The 23,225-nt window shown below is 48.2% G+C and overlaps 1 protein-coding gene across 1 annotated transcript; it reads left to right on the top strand.

Moving 5' to 3' along the window:
* CTSK (cathepsin K) lies at positions 1-21,662 on the top strand. The gene is made up of 8 exons (XM_054977638.1): positions 1-185; positions 6,187-6,313; positions 7,425-7,547; positions 9,119-9,274; positions 10,621-10,839; positions 12,142-12,307; positions 15,938-16,043; positions 20,942-21,662. Exons 2-8 carry the CDS (start codon positions 6,188-6,190, stop codon positions 21,039-21,041), a joined length of 996 nt encoding a protein of 331 aa, XP_054833613.1. The 5' UTR covers positions 1-185; position 6,187; the 3' UTR covers positions 21,042-21,662.
* Positions 21,663-23,225: the final 1,563 nt, after the last annotated feature.

Raw genomic sequence — 23,225 nt, 5'->3', positions numbered from 1 at the left:
AGTAAAGTTTGCATGAGACTAAACAGCCCAGATTTTCCGCTGCCTTCCAGACTTCCTCAAAAACAGCCCAGCATAAAACCAAACGGTCCGGCAGCATCTGTCCACTGCAAACACTGGGCTGCTTTCTGTTCTACAGAAGAAGTTAAATTTCACAAGCCAAGGAGCGGTTGCTGATTTGTACTAAGGTGAGCAGGGATGCGGGTGGAGGGATTCTGGATTCCTTGTTTTCATTCCCTCCCTTGGCTGTGTTAGAAATCTGCCTGCATCCATGGCCATTCTTGCTTGGAACGGTAACAGTAAAGGGCCCGTGCCCGTGAGCGGGCAGCTGAGCTCCGCAGGGCTGCATCCTGGATATCCTGGGAAATGGACCCATCAGTGACTACTAGCTATGGGTAGTAAAGAGAGCCTCCAAGTTCAGAGGCAGTTAACCTTTAAAAGCCAGGAGGGAACATCAGGAGAAGGCCTTGGCATTTATTCTCTGTTGGCCCTTCAGCGTAGTGGGACAAGATGAACTTCTGGTCTGATCTGGCAGGGCTAGTCCGGCATCTTTACGTCTTCCTGCTTAGGTGCAAGGGCCCCTTTCCACAGAATTGGGCTATATGGTGTTCCCCCAATGTGGGCACAAAGCCTAGTCTTGCACGTAACCCGTGCATTGTGGGCTGTGATTTCAAGCAACCACCGTGTGCCCAAATGGCTGATTTGGGTGCCTCTTTTCAGGTGGGGACTGAGCACCTTTTGTGATGCTTCAGCGCAAGGCTTTTGTCTCTTGCCGGGTTCCAGATGCGATCTGGACATAACCCCAGTGCGCACATAAGGCAGTTTCATTACATGCAGATCTCTTGAAAAGCATTTTTTTTTGCAAGATGCTGACTTAAGAGGCAAAGAGCATTCCAGGGACAGAGAGAAGAATTTCCTTGACCAATCCTGTGGGTTTATTCATAAGAGTGCTTCATAGCTCTATAGAAATCACCTCCTTCCCAGAATGATGGCACTAGCTACAGCTACTTGGTGGTAAAAGGAAGGCGCTTTGCATATGCTCAGAGGCACTCCCATCATTTTATTTTTGTACTGGGTCTAGTAGATCTAAGACTGCAGGTAGCTGATTCAGTCCACTACAAAATCCCAAAAGAAAACCCACTTAATGTCCTGGGAGTTGTTTTCCATTGCCCCAGAAAGTTGGACCAGGTCCAAAATCAAAAGAGTTTTGGGCTGAACATTACGAAGAGCTTCCTGACAGATGAGCAGTCCCTGAGTGGAACAGGCTTCCTCGGGAGGTGGTGGGCTCTCCTTCTTTGGAGGTTTTTAAGCAGAGGCTAGAAGACAGCAATGCTGATTCTGTGAACCTGGGCAGATCATGAGAGGGAGGGCAGGAAGGGCTACATCAGTGCTTAGTTCTCGTGACCCCTTACATGCCCAGGGTAATGCCAATCACCACCTTGGGGTCAGGATGGAAGCAATTTTCTCCAGGCCAGTTTGGCCAGGGATCCTGGAGGTGTTTTGCCATCTTCTGGGCATAGAGCAGGGGTCATTGGGGATGGGGGGGGGACGTAGTTGTGAATTTCCTGCATTGTGCAGGGGGTTGGACTAGATGACCCCTGAGATCCCTTCCAACTCTATGGTTCTGTGATTCTATAATTCTGCCGGGACCGATCCAAATACCGCAATCTAACATGGAAGATTCTGAGTTCTCCAGAACTCTTCCTTCGATTTAATGTTTGGGGGTGGAGGGCAGATGCAACAGGGTTAATTCCAAACCCATTCCTCCTGAGGAGAAGGAAAAGTGGCTGGCCTCCAAGAGGAAATATAAAAAGTCAGTTGTTAATCAAATGTTGCAGTAGTACCAAACAGAAGATGCACGTCCCTTAAACAGCCCGGAGAGGAAATGAAGCAGACATTCTGCTAACAAAACAGGGAGGTATTTTTAGAAGATGCAAATGGGGTTGTGTTACCTAGACAAAGGACATGAAACCACAAACACAATATCATCTTTGGTTGGGTGCTTTATAATAATATTAATTCACACCTGCCTAGGTACTTCCTGGTACCAAAAGCCAGCCCAGCAAAGAGCAGTAGGTAGGTCTACTCAAATTCAATCCTGCCTGTGTTTATTTGGGGGATATTGCGTTTCTTTGTGCTCAGCAGTCTTCTGGCTTTGTTCGCGCCCCCGCTGTTGAATCCTGGCATTAACTTCAGGCACAAACAGCCCACTACTGAAGCATTCACACAAAGGGTTGAATCTGTTGGATTGGACCTGTTCCCCTATTTGTGGTGTTTCTCCCCCTTATCCACCACAAGGAAGGAACGTCAACGGAAGGTTTCTTGCACTAGGGGAAAGCGCTGCTGTTGGGGGAACAGAGCCACAGAATCCAACCTACACATTTCCACCAGGATTTAACTGCTCCTGCTCTTAAGTGGTGGTTTGTCTGCGATGTTTGCAGCAGATGGCAGGAGGAAAGGCTTGGTGGATGAGGGGTCTAAATGTGCATTCTTTAGGAAACCAGAATGCACTGCACGGTGGGGCGGGCTAATGAGAGCCAGCTGTGATCACACACGTGACCTGCCTCTTGCAATGTCTTGGGAAGAAAGAGCTGCTGGGAGAGGGTAGGGGTGGAGGGACAGGGGAGCAGAGAGACAGCAACACAGCAGGACTGCAAGAATCCTGTGGCAACATATTGCACTGGCTGAGCTGCTGTTGGGGGAAACTTTAATTACCTCTGTTTAGAGGTGGGCACGGACCGGAAAACGGACCTAAATTTCACACGGACTTGCCCTGTTCGGCGTTCATGATCCGGTGGCCCGTGGGAGAGGCGTTTTTTATGGATGCCACGACTTTGGGGCGGGTTCATGTGTCCATTTTTCCGTGAACACAGACATCCCAGCTCCGAGCAATCAATTCCCAAGGCAATGTAGGAACCGCTTGCAGACCCTTCAGAACACGCCAATCGAAACCCTGAAAACCTTGATAGGCAGCTCTAGCTTCCAACCAGAGACCTCCCATTATTCTCTACGTCAGCCTTTTGTATCTAAGACACAGCTCGGAGCAATGCTTTCACTTTTCCAGCCAGCAGTTACTGAGCAAAGAGCTGCTTGCTGCAGCATTTTGTGTGTGTGCTTTGCGTGTCACGAGAGGGAGGCTTGGGCTTGTGGTGTAGCAATGCTGTGGGAACAAGCTTATATTGGGTCTCCTTTGCTGAGGGCTCACTGTTCTCTTTCCCTTTTTTCCTTTCTATTCTTATTGGATTGTGGGCTGGTGGGCTCTGCCCCCAAACAGTCTAGCTCTTGGGACCAGGGGCTCACTCTTCTGTCTCATATTTCTTTTCAATTCTTATTGGATTATGGGCTTCTGGGCTAGCCTAGGGCTATAACCCAAAACAGTCTCAGGGCTGCAGTCAGGCTCTGGGACCAAGCTCAGGGGGTTCCTCACCTGAGGATTTTTCTTATAGCACCATGAGGGTTGGAACGAGGAGGAAGGGTGGTCATGGTGGGGGGAGTGCCAAGTGCCCAGCACTAGCAGTACTTCTCCCTCTTCCCATTCCAGCCCCAGAGCAGGTTTTCTGCTCCCAAGAACCACCATTCCACTCTGGGGGACATGATTCCACTCTCAGAGCCAAGCTACAAGTGACGCCTGACACAGGTTGGACACTTGTCAGCTTCCCTCAAGTTTTGATGGGAAATGTAGGCGTCCTGGTTTTACAGCTTGGCTCTCCATTACAGCTGCAAGACCAGGATGTCTACATTTCCCATCAAAACTTGAGGGAAGCTGACGAGTGTCCAACCTGTGTCAGGCGTCACTTGTAGCTTAGCTCCCAGAGGAAGATTCTCCAAGTCCATCCCACGTTCTCATTGCTGCAATGTATTTCAATGGAGCCAATCCTCTCTCCCATTTTACCTAATGGAAGTTTCCTGGGGGCAGCCGCTTTGGGGGTCTGTAACTTGGACCTCCGACATGCAATCTTGGCCAAACTTGGAGGGTGGCTGGAGGAGAGTCTGCTGAAGACTCACTACAGGTTTGGCATCTCTGCATGCAAAGGGGGCAATCCCAGAGCCCCTGGAAGTGATGGACCAGGGACCGACGAACGTGTCCTCAAACGGGTGGGTCTGTGAGTGGTCTGTGGTCCGTAAAAATTGATGGACCATGGTCCAACGGTCCATGGCTTTTTCCCGGTCCGTGTCCACCTCTACCTCTGTTTGCCAATCATGAGGTTCTCTCCTTGTCTAAATAATAAATCAAGGCTTCAGACTTGGTGATCTTAGAAGCAGAAAAGTTTTATTATGAGAGGTTCTCAAATAAGCTCGATGCGCATGCTGTTACACCAGGGTGCATGTCAACAAACAGGCTGTACCTACAGTTATACCATCACACAGGCATGATGCAAGTAAACAACAATTGCTTACAGTACAGAGGATTATCACAAGAATATACAATCAAATGAATGTCTCATGATATTTGGAACATGATCGATTGACAGGTCGAGATTATGAACGGCTCAGTGGATATCTCTACATCGCCAAGGAAGAACATCTCCAAGGCTAAGAACAGGGCAGGAAGGAAACATATGTAGCCTTCATTTGTTCTCAGAATGCAAACTGACTGTACACAGCAAGGCCTTTGTGTTATTACAACCCAAATACAGGATGGAATGAGGGGTGATGATGAGCCCACAGGGAGAAGAGTTCTTTAGTCAACTTAGACCACATATAGAAAACAATAGAACACCCCAAAAGTTTTGTAACAGCTGCACTTTGAGCAGATTGCATAGGGAGATTCTGGTCTACCCTCAATTCACAAGACACTGCCCAGGTCCATCGCTCTGCACGAGGTGACAAAGCACAGTGCAACACAGCCAGTGTCCTCTGTGCTTGTAAGCATGCTCGGGGAGAAGATTGCTTGTGATGGCAAGGCAGTGCATCTGCCACCTTCAGTTTGGGAATTTGCTTTGAAATGGTTTCTAGTCCGTTCAAATTGGCCAAGGTGGCTTTTTCATGGCTGCAGTCAAGAACGAAATAATAGCATTTCTGTGGAACTGATGAGCTCCACCAAAAACCGGTTGAAAAGCTCTGGCACGAGTCAAACCATTTCCGAAACAACTCTCATTTCTCTCGAACCAAAATATTCTGAATTTCAGTTGGAAACAGACCTCACTGCGTGGCTGCGGACTAATTCAGGCCGTTGACACGTGCATTTTTAAAAATCGGTCTTTCCATTTTGCAGGTGGATAGCAGAGAAGGGTTGCAATGTACTTGGAGAGACATGTACATTCCACTATAGCCTTTATAGATATAAGATGACACACGGGGTCCTGATACGATTTAAAGCCGTAGTTCTCAAATTGTGGATTAGGGCCCCAAAATGGGTTGTCATTTTCTCTCAGGCAAGTCACAGGTCCAGGAAGGAGCAAGCGGGTGGCAAACGTGGGCTTGTTTCTGCATGCGATGGGCTGGATCCTAAAGAATGGCCTCTTTAGTCAGGGGGAGGCGCCTTGCACTGGGGGAACATGATTGCATAATCTTAATTTATTACAAGTAAAAGAATACAACAAACCAAAACAAACAAACCCACTACCCAATGTTAACAAAAAAAAAGAACGTCCAAGATACAGCCAATGACACAACCCAAAATGACCACATCAGTACTGGTATAAGTAATAATTCTAAAAATATATCGTATCTCGGTAAATTGAATCTTTCGGGAGAAGATCAGCTTCCGTCATGCAGCTTATTAAAGGGTGCCGTATATCTACAAAAGTAGATTTATAGTCGCTACACACCGCATTTTCTCTGACAGTTTCCCTAAAATGAAATAATCCCACAATCTAGTTTGCCAAAGTTCAACTGCGGAAGGCAGTTTACTTTTCCAACAAAGAGGAAGAATAGATTTTGCTCTTGATAGTAAAATAGAAACTGACTGTAATACATTTTGATTGGGAGTTCCTACATAGCTTTATTAATATGAAAAATAAAACACAACTTGTTAATTGGTGTGAGATTCTTGTATTTTATTCGGGGAGGGGAAAGTAGCGTCACGTTATTTTGTCAGCGGGTTCTGAAAAGTACCACTTCAGAAAGTTTGAGGACCACTGCCTTGAAAGTTTTACAAATACGTTACCTGTCGACAGGAGTGCGCTTCGTACATCTGACAAACTGGCTCCGGGTTCCTGTCCTCACCGTTTCTCTTTTCCGTTCCAGAATGTGGTGGATCGCCCTCATCGCTGCCCTCTTGCCGCTCGCAAAGGCTACCATCTACCCAGATGAGATGCTGGACTCGCAGTGGGAACTCTGGAAGAAGTCTCATAGGAAGGAATATAACGGCAAGGTACTGGTGGGGTGAGAGTATTGTACCGTGTCTATGTGGTAATGGATTAAACCTTAAGAACAACTTGGTTAGATAATGAGGAAATAGTCCAGTGAAGCCTTTCGATTTCTTTCAGATACAGCGTGAAATCCTGGTTTAATCAAACTCGCTATGGATTTAGCATGATTGTCTGAATGCAGGCCTTTCTGCTAACCATGGCTATTTAGGGTTCCTCAACCAGGGTCTGAAGGTGGTTTATTATCCGCAGTTAGTCTTAAGTATCGATGGTTGTTGTGGGTTTTCCGGGCTGTATTGCCGTGGTCTTGGCATTGTAGTTCCTGACGTTTCGCCAGCAGCTGTGGCTGGCATCTTCAGAGGTGCAGCATCAAAAGACAGGGATCTCTCAGTGTCACAGTGACACAGGGAACTACAATGCCAAGACCACGGCAATACAGCCCGGAAAACCCACAACAACCATCGTTCTCCGGCCGTGAAAGCCTTCGACAATACAGTCTTAAGTATCGTTTCGTGTGATGTATCAGTGAGGACACTGGCTTAATCCTGGCTGTCCCCCGGCAACACCAGGCAAGAGCAAAAGGGCATTGGTGGAGGGAAACCAGCTGAGCCAAACCCTGGTGTCCCAAACTAAGCACAGTTAAAGTAGACCACTGTTTTGCCCTGTGTTTGAATAAAACCAAGTGCCTCTCTCTCCTACCAGCAGCGGGACATTAGGTGTCAGGATCATTTCCCTTCCCTTTTTAATCCTTTTCATTAAATTTTTTTTTTTAAATTTCATTTAAAATTTTTAATCCTTTTCATTAAAATTAAACTCCTGGTATATAAGAAAAAAAATTAATGAACATTAAACCTTGCCACAGAAACTATGAGAAACCGTGATATGTTTTCCAGCAGTTTTCATTACTATACTGTCAATGTTATTTTCTGCATGGGAATAAAACTGGTATTCGCCCTTGCTGTAATTTAACTGAGTTTCTCTTTTCCTGGCAATGGCTAAGTTGCCTCCATGCCATAAAAGTGCCTATAGCTTTCCAGCACATACCATCTCTGTGGCTATCAGATTGAATTTGCAGATCTGTTCAGTCCTTAACTGCTCTTTGTCTGTGATCTACAGATGGAAGAAATCTCCCGAAGGCTCATCTGGGAGAAGAACCTCAAATTTATCAACACCCACAACCTAGAATTTTCCTTGGGAAGACGAACTTTCGAAGTGGCCATGAACCACCTTGGCGATATGGTAGGTGGGCACAGCCTGTATGGAAAGACTCTTCTACAGAACCATCTATGGGGTCTCCACAGATACTGTTTTATTTTTGTTAAGGACACCACCTAGAGTTTAACTTCATTTGATTCTTTGCAAAAGGAAGCCATGTATTTTTTTCTTACACCCTGACATCACTTTCCTTTTCCCTCCGTTCCCCACAGCCTGTTGACCACCTCTGACATTTCACCAGATTTGGAAATGTGTGGTGGACATTACAGTCTTCCAAAATTAATATATTCGACTTTGCTTTCATTTCTTTTAGACTTCCAGCTCCTTAGAGTCCCCAAACTTCCAGTTTTGGCAGAAATTTAGTAACTGGGTTCTCTCCAGACATTAAACATTCTGATGCAGGAGACAGGGGTATCTGTGCCTTGTCTATAGTATGGTATGAACACACCGAATCAGGCCATCTGTCTGGCAAGTGTCCAACCTGTGTCAGGCGTCACTTGTGGTCCCGCTCTAAAGCTATCATACTTTGGTCACATCATGAGAAGACAAGATTCTCTGGAAAAGTCAATAACGCGAGGAAGAGTGGAAGGCAGTAGGAAAAGAGGAAGACCTAAAACGAGATGGCTGGACTCAATAAAAGAAGCCACGCCCTCCAGTTTGCAGGATCTGAGCACGTCTGTTAATGATAGGGACGTTTTGGAGGTCTTTCCTTCATAGGGTTGCCATAGATCGGAGGCGACTTGACGGCACATCACACACACATTGCCTCTTCCGGCTGCCAGTTCCTCTCCAGGGTCTCCATTACAGAAGGGTGTTGTCCGACATCTAATTCCCAAGAACATTTAGGTGGCATTCCCTGAAACAGAACCAGGAGTCTTCTGTACGTGGCAGGGCACGTGCGCTGGTGTTGTTCTTTATTTGCTCTTTCATGTTTCCTTTCTGCACGTCCGTAGTAGTCCAAGGTATGCATTTGTAACAATCCAAAGATTTCCTCCCCCCCGTCCCCCCGCCCACACATCCCATTTCCAATTCTGCAGTAAAGTAGGTCTGTGGTTGTTGTGGGTTTTTCGGGCTGTATTGCCGTGGTCTTGGCATTGTAGTTCCTGACGTTTCGCCAGCAGCTGTGACTGGCATCTTCAAAGGTGTAGCACCAAAAGACAGAGAGACACTGTGACACTGAGAGATCTCTGTCTTTCGGTGCTACACCTATGAAGATGCCAGCCACAGCTGCTGGCGAAACGTCAGGAACTACAATGCCAAGACCACGGCAATACAGCCCGGAAAACCCACAACAACCATCGTTCCCCGGCCGTGAAAGCCTTCGACAATAAAGTAGGTCTGTTGCCACAAAAGTTAGTGGCCAGGATCTCTTCTGGAAGACTGCCCGCTACATTCTGGCACATCCTCTGGGACATCCTCTGTGGTAAACTACAAATGGAGTAACGGCCAGAACGGGAGAATATCTGAACAGCTATCACAGAAAAACGGAAGGTATCAATAGGCCTACCCATTCGATACGCTGCCGTTGCTCGATGTTAGAAGGTGTCCAAGCACCTGTTTCCTCCAGGCTCATATGTCCTTTTCTTCCCTTCCAGACAAGTGAAGAGATAGCGCAAAAGATGACGGGCCTCAAAGTCCCTCCGTCCCGTAAGCCCAGTAACGACACGCTGTATATCCCAGACTGGGAGAAGAGGGTCCCCGACACCATGGATTACCGGAAGAAAGGCTACGTCACTCCTGTGAAAAATCAGGTCTGTTCCTCTGCTTTCACTTAATTCTCCGGCTGCATTTTGCTGAAGTTCTCTCATTGTTAGCCATCGGCTTGCTGGCCAGTTTTATCATTCAGTGCTCCTGAATGATAGACCTCTTCTCTGAACTGACATTGGAGAAACGGTTCACTCTTAGAGCCAAAACACACGTTAAGAAATACCTAGGTTCAGCATGTGTTCTCTTACCTCAAGGTTTGCCGGGATCTGTAGGCGTCCTGGAAGCTTAAAGTAGGCGTCCTGGAAGCTTAAAGATCTGTAGGTGTCCTGGAAGCTTAAAGGATCTGTAGGCGTCCTGGAAGCTTAAAGGCGTCCTGGAAGCTTAAAGCTTAAAATACAGGCGCCTGTATTTCCCTTCCCCTTTCTGCTGCTCTGTAAATGCTAAACTTTAAGCTTCCAGGACGCCTACAGATCCCGGCAAACCTTGAGGTAAGAGAACACGTGCTGAACCTAGGTATTTCTTAACGTGTGTTTTGGCTCTTACACTCAAAAAAAGTTTTAAAAATTCACCCACCCTCAAAAGAGCCTACTTTCTCTCCTAGTTGTTCTGTGAATCACACACCTTCTTTGATGACAGGTAATTCTGCCAAGTTTTGTTGTGGAACAACCTCATCAATACAGAGAGGCAGGGAATTTTTAACCCCCACCAGACATTGAGGCAAAGCCAGGGCTGTAACTCATTCAGAGAGACAGCAGGGAGCCTCCTCTGAGGGCTGCTGACTCCGCCACATTCCTGCACTGAGCCGTGGAATGGTCCCAGCCATGCGGAGAGACAGCAGGGCACCTTAACCCCACCAAGAGTGGAGGCAAAACCTAAGGAGCAACCCATTCAGGATATTGCAAGCCAACCTCCTTGGGGAATGGATACTTCGGGCATCATGGAAAGTCTGTATTATTCCCCAATTTATTATTCTATAAATTTATTTCTAATGGCACCACAGCAATTTTCTCATGGCACTGCAATGCTTGTTTTCCATTGCGCCAGAAAGTTGGACCAGGACCAATGGGTTTGAAATTAAATCAAAAGAGTTTTCGGCTCAACATTAGGAAGAACTTCCTGACAGTGAGAGCGGTCCCTTAGTGGAACAGGCTTCCTCGGGAGGTGGTGGGCTCTCCTTCGTTAGAAGTTTTTAAACAGGGGTTTCTGGGTGTGTGTGTGGGTGGGGGAGGTATTTGTGAATTCCCTGCATTGTGCAGGGGGTTGGACTAGATGACCCTGGAGGACCCTTCCAACCCTATGATTCTATGTGCTGCAGGAGGCATCAAGTGTGGGAATGATGTTCTTAGCAGCTGCATTTCCATTGAGTTCACCCTGAAATCTTCCTTGGCAGGGTCAATGTGGATCCTGCTGGGCTTTTAGTTCTGTGGGGGCCCTGGAAGGCCAGCTCAAGAGGAAGACGGGCAAGTTGCTGAACCTCAGCCCCCAAAATCTGGTCGACTGCGTCACCAATAACGACGGCTGTGGGGGCGGCTACATGACCAACGCCTTTGAGTACGTGAAAGACAACCATGGCATAGATTCCGACGATTCCTATCCTTACATCGGCCAGGTAAGAACCCTTCCCGTAAGGCTAGCTTAATCACCCTGAACACAACCCTGATGTTAAGGGCTGCGTTAAAGCTAGCTTATTTATTAAGTAGTATATTTTGCCGTTCTACATGGCAAGTCCTCAGGGGGTTTGTAGTACACGATAAAATACAGTCTTCATCAGAGCCACAAAACATCAACGCACAAGACTCGTAAGCGGAAGGCAGAATGTAAAACAAGTTGGGTCGGATCCGTTCTAAGGGTAGTTTCTTGGGATCCAACCCACTGAAATCCAGCTGAAAGTGAGTGGAAGGTCTGAGAGAAGAATAAGTTTAGATCCTCCAAAAAAGACCAAGGATTTTGATCTGTTTTTTCTCCTGTCAGTGAGAAGTCCACAAAGAGCTTCCACCACCACCACCAAAGTCTTCTTTTTGATACTCACGGCCTGGTCTATTAAAGGATCGCACGCCCCAAAGGGCCCTTGTCTCCTTTTCATAGACCCTATGAAACTTCATTTATTTTAGTTCATTTATTCCCCACCTTTCTCCCCAATGGAAAGCCAAAGTGTCTTCGATCATCCTCCTCTCCTTCATTTTATTTTCACAACAACCCTGAGAGGTAGGCCCAGGGCCGGCACGCCCATTGAGGCCAGGTAGGCGGTGGCCTCAGGGCGCAGGGTGCCAGAGAGGGTGCCAGAGGAGGGGCGGGGGACGGGAGCACACACCACGGAACTGCAGCCTCCTAGCCCTCCCGCCCCGAGCCACCGCCACCGCCAGAACAGTCCCCCGGCCGGGCTCAGCAGCAGCGAGCAGGCTTCTGCGGCGGTGCAGGGAAACCGAGCGGGAGAGCTCAGAGGCCACCTGCACACCGTCCCAGCCACCCACCACAGCAATCGGGCTGGCGGCATGCGCGCACCCGTGATGACGTCACACGTGACACATCATCACACAGGCCTGTGCGTGTGTGTGTGCGTGCGGGTGCTTGGCCGGCCGGCCGGCCGCAGGCACCAAAAACCCTGGCACCGCTGCTGGGTAGGCCAGGCTGAGAGTGTGACCGGCTCAAGGTCAGCCAGTCAGTTTCCGTGGCAGAGTGGGGATTTGAACCCGGGTCTCTCAGATCATAGTCTGACACTTTAACCACTGCACCATGCTGAAAGGTTGCCCAGAGCCAGGAAAGAGGGCTTGGGGTGGGGGAGGACAAAACTGTATCTGGGTTGGAAGGTGTTTTGGATGGACAAAAAAGGCGAACAATGAATTCCATCGCAAGCATGTTTGGCGTGATGCAACGTGGTTTGCGGGAGCCTCTTCCACTTTCCCTTCTGCAGGACGAGAGCTGCATGTACAACCCAACCGGCAAAGCTGCCAAGTGCCGGGGCTTCCGGGAGATCCCTGAAGGGGACGAGAAGGCCCTGAAGAGGGCCCTGGCCCGCATAGGCCCCATCTCCGTGGGCATCGATGCCAGCTTGCAGTCCTTCCAGTTCTATAGCCGAGGTGGGTAGGAAGGAGGGATGCCAACTTCCTCTGCTGGTGCTACTGGCTTTGCTCGATTGGTGCTGGGAACCAAGTGGGGACGGAGTCTCATGCACGGAGGGCAGCCCTTGGGGGGGAAAAACCCTTCCTTGCCCAGGAGCCCTCGGCTGAGCCTAGTGGTGGCAGGTTTTGTGGAGCCACAGAAGAGAGAGAACTCTGTGAGCACACATGAACACACGGAGCTGGTTCACCTCGGGTGTTTCCCAATACAACTGTGTTACCAATCTCCTCTCCAATAAAACCTCCCCTCTCCCCTCCTTCCTATGACCTTCAGAATTCCATCAGCCGGACCATCCTAGCCGGACCATAGCAGACATACCAGTTTTTAGCGCCAAAATATTTCATTGTGCCAATCAGATTTTGGACTCCGCAAGGCAGGATGCCTCTGAGTACCCTGAGATTTTGCTCCTGGCAGTAGGGAAGGGAGGGGGAAGGGAGCAAAAACGATCTTTTGGCCTACCCCCAAAGGTGGGGAAACGTCCAGTGGGTGTCGTGCTGCCAGCTTTAGGATTCGGTGGGGCAACGCAACCCCAGCAGCCCCTCTTAACCTGTGGGCTGTGCATCTTATGTGAGCCTGTGGCTTGCTTGGATGCGCCGTGCATTCTTTCTCACATGGGAGGCCAACCAATGCTGGCTGGAGCAGACCCTCGGCTGGCGCCAGAGGCTTTGGACGCTCTATGACTGGGAAGGGCTGGTTGTTTTCTGAGCCCACTCCCTGCTTTGCAAGGCACAGAATGGAGTTCGCAAAGGGCTGCCAGGTTGCCTGCTATGGTGGGCGACCTCTCGCCCTGAAGATCTCTGCTTCCACTGCCACTCTGTGGTGGAAGCAAAGACTGGCGTTGGAGATGCAATGATGTCAGTTCCATGGTTGTTGGGGGTTTTCCGGGCTGTATTGCCGTGGTCTTGGCATTGTAGTTCCTGACGTTTCGCCAGCAGCTGTGGCTGGCATCTTCAGAGGTGTAGCACCAAAAGACAGAGATCTCTCAGTGTCACAGTGTGGAAAAGATGTAGGTCATTTGTATCTACTCAGGAGGGGTGGGGTTGAGCTGAGTCATTCTGTAAGAGTTTCCCAGGGTGTGGAATGCTAATGGCGGGAGGCTTCACTGTCTCCTGAGGAGACAAGCCCAATGCTCGACAATGCACGCATTGTCATCAATCTGACAGACCGTCAACTCTCACCAGAAGAAACCTCCATCTTGGCAAAGGGAGGAAACTTTGCAGTCACCCCCACCAGAATTCCTGTGGAAGACATCATTGCAAATGTAGAAGCTGCCATCCGTCATCTACCTGAAGAGGAAGCTGAGGAAATAAGAGGAGAGACAGCCAGGATTCTACGAAAGGCAAAGCTTCCCACCAGCAATATAACACGCAAGGAGAGAAATGCCATCAAGACCCTCAATGCAGATCCAGACATCATCATTCTACCAGCTGATAAAGGCAATGCTACAGTGATCATGAAAACGGAGGAATACAAAAAGAAGATTAAGGAACTCCTGGACCCCTCCACCTACAAAAAACTAAAACGAGATCCCACTTGCAAAATCACCAGGCTAACAAATGCGCTGATCAAGAATTCCTCACTACATCCCGACACGCACAGAAAACTATGCAAGACTGAAGCACAGCCACCTAGACTATATGGACTCCCCAAAATACATAAAGATTCAGTCCCACTCCGACCCATTGTGAGTGCCATTGGTTCACCGACATATGAATTAGCTAGACATCTGGCAGATCTCCTGCAGGACCACATCGGGAAAACCTCGTCTTACATCAAAGATTCAGCAGATTTCATCAACAAAGTCAGTTCTCTGAAACTCAATCCACAAGACATACTTGTCAGTTTTGATGTTGTATCCCTGTTTACCAAGGTTCCAGTAAAAGACACTATTGCACTGATTAATCAGATTTTCCCAGAGGATGTAACAGCCTTATTCCATCATTGTCTGACAACCAGTTACTTCCAATGGGACAACGAATTCTATGAACAGATGGATGGGGTGGCCATGGGGAGCCCACTCAGCCCAGTTATAGCAAACTTCTACATGGAACATTTTGAAAAAACAGCTCTAGAATCAGCACCCCACAAACCCAGTGTATGGTTCCGGTTTGTGGATGATACATTCATCATTTGGAGCCATGGGGAGGAAGAATTGAGGGAGTTTTTGAATCATCTCAACAACATCCACCTGAACATACAATTCACAATGGAGAAAGAAAGTGAGGGAAAACTCTCATTCCTGGATACCTTGGTCATCCGCAAAGCAAACTTTCAGTTAGGTCACAAGGTCTACAGGAAACCAACTCACACTGATCGGTACTTACACAAAAACTCCAATCACCACCCCCGACAGAAAAGAGGCATAATGAAAACATTAGTGGATCGTGCAAGACGGATATGTGAGCCGCGCTTTCTCAATGAGGAAATTAATCATCTAAACCACGCACTTCAGGCAAATGGCTACTCCAGAAATGAAATCCGAAGAGCAATCAAACCCAGGATGAATCAAACAACCAAGGAAAAACAGTCACCTACAGGAAAAGTGTTTTTGCCATATATCAAAGGAATTACTGATCAGATGGGAAAGCTTATGGAAAAGCATAACCTTCAAGCAGTATTCAGACCCACCCGAAAAATACAACAGATGCTACGATCAGCAAAAGACAGCAGAGATCCCCTCACCTCTGCAGGAGTATACCGTATACCCTGCAGCTGTGGACAAGTTTACATCGGGACCACAAAGCGTAGCATCCAGACAAGAATAAAAGAACATGAAAGACACTGCAGACTTGGACAGCCTGAAAAATCAGCTGTGGCTGAACATAGCCTAACTCAAACAGGGCACAGTATCTTATTCCAGGACACCAAAATACTGGACAACACTTCCAACTACTTTGTCAGACTGCACAGGGAAGCCATTGAAATTCACAAGCATAAGCAAAACTTCAACAGGAAAGAAGAAACCTTAAGAATGAACAGAGCATGGGCTCCGGTTCTGAAAAACACCAGGCCAACAAAACACTCCACACCCGACAATAGCCCTGCAGAGAAGATTAGCACATCAAGCACCAATCCATATGCAAAAGAACCTCCTCAGGAGACAGTGAAGCCTCCCGCCATTAGCATTCCACACCCTGGGAAACTCTTACAGAATGACTCAGCTCAACCCCACCCCTCCTGAGTAGATACAAATGACCTACATCTTTTCCACACTGTGACACTGAGAGATCTCTGTCTTTTGGTGCTACACCTCTGAAGATGCCAGCCACAGCTGCTGGCGAAACGTCAGGAACTACAATGCCAAGACCACGGCAATACAGCCCGGAAAACCCCCAACAACCATCGTTCTCCGGCCGTGAAAGCCTTCGACAATACATCGATGTCAGTTCCGCTTTAGGGACCAGAAGTGAGGTTACAGCGTCGCACAGCATTCTAGGAATTCCCTAGTTCTTAACGGCGAAATCCAAATTTTCGTACAACTTCATAACATCACTAGCACCATTTTTTGACATCTCTGCCCCCACTTTGCTGCCGGGGATTGCCAGCCAGGGGCCTGGAGTGACAAGCTCTACCTCTCCTTCCTTTCTCAGGTGTGTATTATGATGAGAGCTGCAACGCCAGCAACATCAACCACGCGGTCCTGGCCGTGGGCTACGGTACTCAGAAAGGCACCAAACACTGGATCGTCAAAAACAGGTGACCTTCGAGATTGTCTGGCTTTATGCTTGTTTATTTGCTTTATTTATAGCCTTCCTTCTCACTTTGGGCCAAGCCACAAGTGACGAATGACACTTGAACGGCAAGTGGATTGAGTGGAGGGCAAGTGAACAGCGAGGGATACACTTGCCGTTCAAGTGTCATTCCTCTCTTGTAGTTTGGCCCTGAGACTCAAGGCAGATTACCTGGTGTAAAACAATGAAGTCAAATAGCAGCAGGAGACATCTAATAAGCGATGCCCTAGGACGGGGGTACCCAAGGCAATCCGCGTGGATGCATCTGCCGACACCTTCCTGGAGCCTGTCAAGTGTTTTTAGGAAGTGGGTGGGACCAGGTGGGGCTTCTGCCCAGCAGGGCTTCTGATTGGCCATTGGAGGTCTGATTGGCTGTGCAGATTTTTAGACAGCACAAGGATCTTCACCACATGACTGTGTACGTATGCAAGAAAATATTTTAAAACAATGTACTTGTTTTAAAAGACATCCTCCCAGGGCTTTTTTTCTGGGAAAAGAGGTGGTGGAACTCAGTGGGTTGCCCTCGGCGAAAATGGTCACATGGCTGGTGGCCCCGCCCCCGATCTCCAGACAGAGGGGAGTTTAGATTGCCCTCCGCCGCTCAGCAGCGCAGAGGGCGATCTAAACTCCCCTCTGTCTGGAGATCAGGGGGCGGGGCTACCAGCCATGTGACCATTTTCAAGAGGTTCCGGAACTCCGTTCCCCCGCGTTCCAGCTGAAAAAAAGCCCTGCATACTCCTAAGCAGGGCTTCTGCATGATATGTTGAAAAATTACTATTAGAATTATGGATAACGGCACACCCTGATATCCTGGTGGTTGTCTCCGCCCCCTGCAGCAGCCATTTTGTGATTGTGCCCACCGCTGCGTTAGAATTCCAAAGGTGCCCCCAAGATCAAAAACATTGGGGACCTCGGCCACAGGACTAGGATAACTGAAAGTACAAACCATGCCAAAAAAAGTATCAGTATATGTCCAACTATGGAGAAAATGGAATTGCAAAAGTCAAAATCAGAGCAGTAAGAGCAGGTTAATACAGTCAATAAACATAGAATGCATGCCATGCACATAGGCTATAGTCCAATTTTCTTTATAAAGACACCTCCTTGGGCCAATCTGAACAGTTCTATTTTGTGAAATGACAGAAGCACAGGGGCGGCCCAATCCTGACCATCTTAGGCAGGCCAGTCTTTAGGCAGCCTCCACAAAGAAGGCATGTGGAGAGCATCAATTTACCCTTTTGCAGGGTGGCAAAAACAAGTTGCCATTCTGGGGTGGCACTGAGGGTTGTGATAAAGGTTCCTTCTTAGAGCTCAAACACTGTCCATAAAATATGGCTCCTGTGTCTTTGATGTGACGTGGGGCTGTGGAAAGAAGGGAGCGGAGTTGGAGAGAGTTCATAAACTTCCACTCAGAGCCTCGCTACAAGTGACATCTTCCACGCGAAGGGCACTTGATCATTTTCGCAAGTTTTTCTGGGTACTGAAGTCCCTCTCCCACACCCCTTTTCCTTCTGTTCCTTCCCCTCTCCGTTAGCACGGCTGCCTGAAGAGACGGAGAAAGCCTACGACAGCAGCTTTTGCAAATCATCTTGCTGGGGGGTGGGGAATGCTCTAGAGAAAGCTGACATGTGAAGTCCTCCCCTCTCTGTTAGAACTGTTAGGATCGCTGCCTTAAAAGTCAGAGAAAGCTGCAACTTTCTAAGCTTTCTCTAGAGTATTCCCCCCCTCCCCGAGCTGCCCGCTGCAACTTTGCTAATCGTCTTGCTCGGGGAGGGGGGGAAATACTCTAGAGAAAGCTTAGAAAGTTGCAGCTGCCCGCCCCCAAAGATCATTGAGAGCAGGCTTGCGACTAGAGAAACGATTTGCAAACGCAGGCTTTCTCTGACTTTTAAGGCAGCGATCCTAACAGTTCTAACAGAGAGGGGAGGACTTCACATGTCAGCTTTCTCTAGAGCATTCCCCACCACCCAGCAAGACGATTTGCAAAAGCTGCTCTCGTAGGCTTTCTCCGTCTCTTCAGGCAGCCGTGCTAACGGAGACGGGAAGGAACAGAAGGAAAAGGGGTGTGGGAGAGGGACTTCAGTACCCAGAAAGACTTGCGAAAATGATCAAGTGCCCTTCGCGTGGAAGATGTCACTTGTAGCGAGGCTCTCAGTTTCCCTGTGAGAACTAGGCTCCCTGCTTTGATGGCAACACTTTGAAGGGAGGTGGGGAAGTATTTTTTGAGGACAGGTCTTTTCTCGTTTAAAACAGTAATGACAGAGCAAGGGTGCCATTTTCAAACAGTGAAACTGAGAGTGGAAGCACACAAGACGAATTGCACGTGAAGAGCACTTGATTGGTCCCGCAAGCGTCCCAAGCGAAGTGGATTTTTTTTTTTTTGCAAAGACCAGCCGCTCAACTGGAGAGATTCTCTTTTTCAAAAATCCAATTGACTGGTTTTCCTTCAAGAGCTCAGAGACGGGGCAGGGGGGAATGTAACAGGACCTACCAGGAGAATCATAGAATCATAGAGTTGGAAGGGGCCATACAGACCATCTAGTCCAACCCCCTGCCCAGTGCAGGATCAGCCTAAAGCATCTCTGACAAGTATTCATCCAGCCTCTTCTTGAAAACTGCCAGTGAGGGGGAGCTCACCACCTCCCTAGGCAGCTGATTCCACTTTTGAACTACTCTGACCGTGAAAAAGTTTTTCCTAATATCCCGCCAGTACCTTTGTGCATGTAATTTAAGCCCATTGCTTCGGGTCCTACCCTCTGCTGCCAACTGGAACAGCTCCCTGCCCTCCTCCAAATGACAGCCTTTCAAATATTTAAAGAGAGCAATCATGTCCCCCCTCAACCTCCTCTTCTCCAAACTAAACATTCCCAAGGCCCTCAGCCTTTCCTCGTAGGGCTCAGTCTCCAGACCCCTGATCATTCTCGTCGCTCTCCTCTGCACCCTCTCGATTTTGTCCACATCCTTTTTGAAGTGAGGCCTCCAGAACTGCACACAATACTCCAGGTGTGGCCTGACCAAGGCAGTATAGAGAGGGGCTATGACCTCCTGCGATTTCGACGCTATGGCCCCTTTGGTACAACCCAAATTAGCCTTTTTTGCCACCGCATCACACTGACTGCTCATATTCAGTCTACAGTCCACTCTTACCCCCAGATTCCTTTCACATATACTACTGCCCAGAAGTGTATCCCCCATCCAGTATTTGTGCTTCTCATTTTTGTGGCCCAGATGTAATACTGTGAAGAATGGGAGGGACTGGTTTTTTCTCTTGCTCACAAAACACCTTGGCCCCATCCTGACTTCCCAGAGGATTTTTGGAAGACAGAAAGAGAGAGTGTGTGTGAGAAAGAAAGCCCCTTCCGTTGCAATTCTCCCTGGCTGAGCTGAGACTCACATCAAGCGGCTGTTTTTTTAAACTACAATTCCCAGGGTTCCTTGCAGTACCCAATACTCACCTGTGCGTCTCATGTGTTTTGACCCGAGTGGCATCTGTAGGGTTAATCCTTCTTCCATCCCTGCACAGTCCCGAGGTAACCTGAGGCAACCGAAGCCTCTGATTTGCAGTTGAAGGATGGTATGGCAGTTGTGATGTCTGTCTCGTCTATCAGAGCCCTGCAAATCAGGCGTCCCAGAGTTTCTTGGTTATATGCTGGTTTGAAGCTGTTTCATATATGAGACATGGACGTTGGTCCAAATTTTATTTAGTTAAAATATTTCTATGCCACCTTTCCACCCAATTCAGGGTCCCCAACGCAACGAATCTTTCAAACATTAAAATAATGTTTAAAGAAGCAAATATACATAAAACATTTAAAATAACGTTATTTATTTACTTCATTTTCCCAAAGTGGCTTACAAGATTCTCCCTTCCTCCATTTTAAATAGAACATGTAAAGGCATAATAGCCCAGGTGAGCCTGATCTCGTCAGATCTCAGAAGCTAAGCAGGGTCAGCCTTGGTTAGTAATTGGATGGGAGACCTCCAAGGAAGACCAGGGTTGCAGAGGCAGGCAATGGCAAGCCACCTCTGTGAGTCTCTTGCCATGAAAACCCCACCAGGGGTCACCATAAGTCAAATATTCGAGAGCAGGATTTCATTTTCATAAAGGCATAAGCTAGTGAAGGAATATCAATATCAGGTCCTGCCGGGCAAATCCCCAGGTACTTCACTGCAAAACACTCCAGTGTATGAGTTCAAGTTGCTTTATTAGAGATCCATCCGTGCACACAGATAGTAGCACTGGGCAGAAGTGATGTAAGGGGAGAAAGCAAAGTTAGTTCTAGGGGAGCGTTCCCGCCTTTGGGATAGGGACCGTCAGGGCTTTGGTGCGCAGTGCTCTGGAGGAGGGGGGAAGGAGGGGGGAAAGGGAATGAGCTCGTTCCCAGGCTCAGGGTGATGCAGCTCCGGCTGACTCCTCAAGCCCACGTTCCCGTGGAATCGAAAGCAAAACACCTGCAAGATAAGCAGCTAACAGACAAGCGGTAACTAGATGCTTTTTACACATTTTCAGAGGATCAGAAGAACTCAATGCAAAAGACACTCATGGCAGATAGGCAGGGCGTATCTGACAGTCAAACAGAACAAAAAAGATGAATATCCCTGGGGAGGGAATTCCAAAGGTTTGACGCCATGACCAAAAAGGTCTCTCTCAGGTTGCCACCTATTTAGTCTCAGATGGGGGGCGGCACCTGAAGCCAGGCCTTCGAAGATGTCCGGAGAGGTCAAGTAGGTTCATAGGGGAGTTGTTCAGATGTTGTTTCGTGGTTGAATTTTTTATCAAGATGGCAGCCAGACGGTAGTGTAGGCAATTTCAGAACATTACAGGAGCGCTAATACTGTTCCCCTCTCTCTTGCCTTTCACAGCTGGGGAGAAGAGTGGGGCAACAAAGGTTACGTCCTGATGGCCCGGAACATGAACAACGCCTGCGGAATTGCCAACTTGGCCAGCTTCCCTAAGATGTGACCTGCCCCACGGACACAACACATCTGGGCCCCCGTGTCTGGAAACAGCTGGATTCCTGAGCTGGCTTCATGGAGCTTCGGCGCAGTAATGATGGACTTTGGCAGGAGCGGTTTTGCTTCATAGGCAGCATCTATTAAAAGGCTTTTTGTAGAAAAAAGAAAAAAGCGTTGCCTTTCTCCTTCCCCTCTTCCCCCCGAATGAGCAAAGGCACAGAAATTTAGTAGTAATCAGACAGCATCTCCACTTAAACGCCAGCCCTGTTTAAAAGACAACATCCCCAATACATAATCTAGAAAAATGGTCTCTTCTGTCAAACCAGCTTCTTGGTTGATTGTTTCCCAGCCAGAGGATTTAGATCAATCCGAGCATGCCCCGTAAGCGTTTTGCTGGATCTTTTGAGCAGGACTGGATGGTTCTCCGTCCCATGCTTTGCACTGGTGAACCCGTTGGCCATCTCTCCTTAGGCAAATGACTAGATGACTACGTGCGGGATTGCGCAATGCACACTGCTGAGGGTGGGTTGTGAAACTGCAACTGCTCTTTTTATGCTACTAATTTTAAACTGCTTATTTTTGTGTTTTTAAATTGATGTGACCTGCTCTAAGCCTGCTTGCGAGAAGGATGGACTACACATTTAATAAATAAACTTTGTAGTCTGAGGTCACCCTAAGCAGCTTGAGCAGATGAACTGAGAGGTGGTTTATAACAGGGCTGCTTTATGTTGCCAACCCGGGTTGGGAAATTCCTGGAGGTTTGGTGTTGGAACCTGGGTTTTGTAGGGGAGGGACCTCAATGGGGTCTAATGCCCTAGAGTCCACCCTCCAAGGAAACTCTTTTCTCCAGGGGAACTGATCTCTGTACTCTGGAGATCAGGTGTGTAATTCCAGAAGAGGCCAAGAACCCACCTGGAGCTTGGCAAATGTATTTCACACAGGGTGGGAAAAGCCATCACTGCTGTGAAAGAAGCAGCAAGTGGGACTGTAAGATGTGGGATGGCATTCATAACCTTGTCCCCGTGCCACCCCTCCAGCTCATCAGGTTGGCATTTAACCACCTAAGTGTGATGCCAGTCCTTCCACAACCTGGCAGCCCTTCCTGCCTATTCTGGAAGCAGCTGAGAAGAACCGCTGGCTTCCAGGTAGTTCAATGCGTTGCCTCTTTCAACCCAGATTTTAAAGGAATCCTTACTTACAGTTGGAGCTAGTAAACAAGACATGGTTCAATCAGAAGCAAGATACATGTTTATTGGTCCAGATTTATTTGTAGACTAGTGGTGAATTCATGATGGCCTTTGCATCCTTGCTTGAGGGGGTAAGTTGCCGAACAAAGGGGGGAAGATAGACCATAAACTAACAGGAAGACCTACAATAAACTTCTCGAATGTCCTGCTGTCCTAATGTTGGAGGGGGGAACTACGATTCCCATGAGTACCAACTGTTAAAGGGACAGTACATAGTTCTGACTACACAGATACCCAGGCTTTCTAAGCTGCGGTTACAGTACACTGCCCCCAACAGCTCAGTGGGAGGGATGATGCTGGAGCTCAGCATTGCCTTTTTGAAAGCGCCACACTCCCCCCTCCCAATGGCTGCAGGCAGAGTTTTTGCCCAGCTGCTTGTCTTGCAGGTGTCCTACTGTTTCCCCTTGTGAAGTCAGAGCAAAGGAAGTTTTTCTTTGCTCTGTCTTCAAGGGGAAAGCCCCAGGAGCCTCGTGATTCGTGCTTGGAAAGAACGCTGTGTCAATAAAGCAGGGGCATGCTGTGTGCCGCCCTGGGGGGATGTCACATAGTGGAAACAGCCCAGGTAAATTGCTCCGGATGTCTCTACCCACACAGATGGAAAAAGAAGGCTAAATGCAACTTCCTCCTGCCCGTCAGTGACAGAGAAGGCAAAATCCCCACCCCAAATTTGGGGAAAGATTAAATCCACAAATCGCAAAGAGGGGCAATTCTAGGAAATAAAACACAAACAAAGATTGGGGGTGAAGGGGAAATAGAATGAAGAAACATTGCATTTAGTGAGCAAACTTGCCCATGTTTTAGAGTGGAAAATACATGTGAATTCCCTGGAGATGCTCAAGTGCAGGATTTTATGCGCGCTCCTCAATTCACATGCAGGCTGTTGCTCGGCGCACGTGAATGCTGCTTTCATAGGAGCTCCCTTTGTGTGATCGTATCTGCAAGTG

Source organism: Eublepharis macularius, chromosome 1 (assembly GCF_028583425.1).
Source record: "Eublepharis macularius isolate TG4126 chromosome 1, MPM_Emac_v1.0, whole genome shotgun sequence".
Classification (NCBI taxonomy): domain Eukaryota; kingdom Metazoa; phylum Chordata; class Lepidosauria; order Squamata; family Eublepharidae; genus Eublepharis; species Eublepharis macularius.
The sequence above is the reverse complement of the archived record's forward strand: the minus strand, read 5'-3'. Positions and strand labels throughout refer to the sequence as shown.

What these genes read in the sequence shown, in the direction of transcription:
- CTSK (XM_054977638.1), top strand. Translation starts at nt 6,188, where the DNA reads ATGTGGTGGATCGCCCTCATCGCTGCCCTCTTGCCGCTCGCAAAGGCT. An exon ending in GGAAGGAATATAACGGCAAG is followed by an intron (nt 6,314 to 7,424) that starts GTACTGGTGGGG and finishes TGTGATCTACAG; the next exon opens with ATGGAAGAAATCTCCCGAAG. An exon ending in CTTCCAGTTCTATAGCCGAG is followed by an intron (nt 12,308 to 15,937) that starts GTGGGTAGGAAG and finishes TTCCTTTCTCAG; the next exon opens with GTGTGTATTATGATGAGAGC.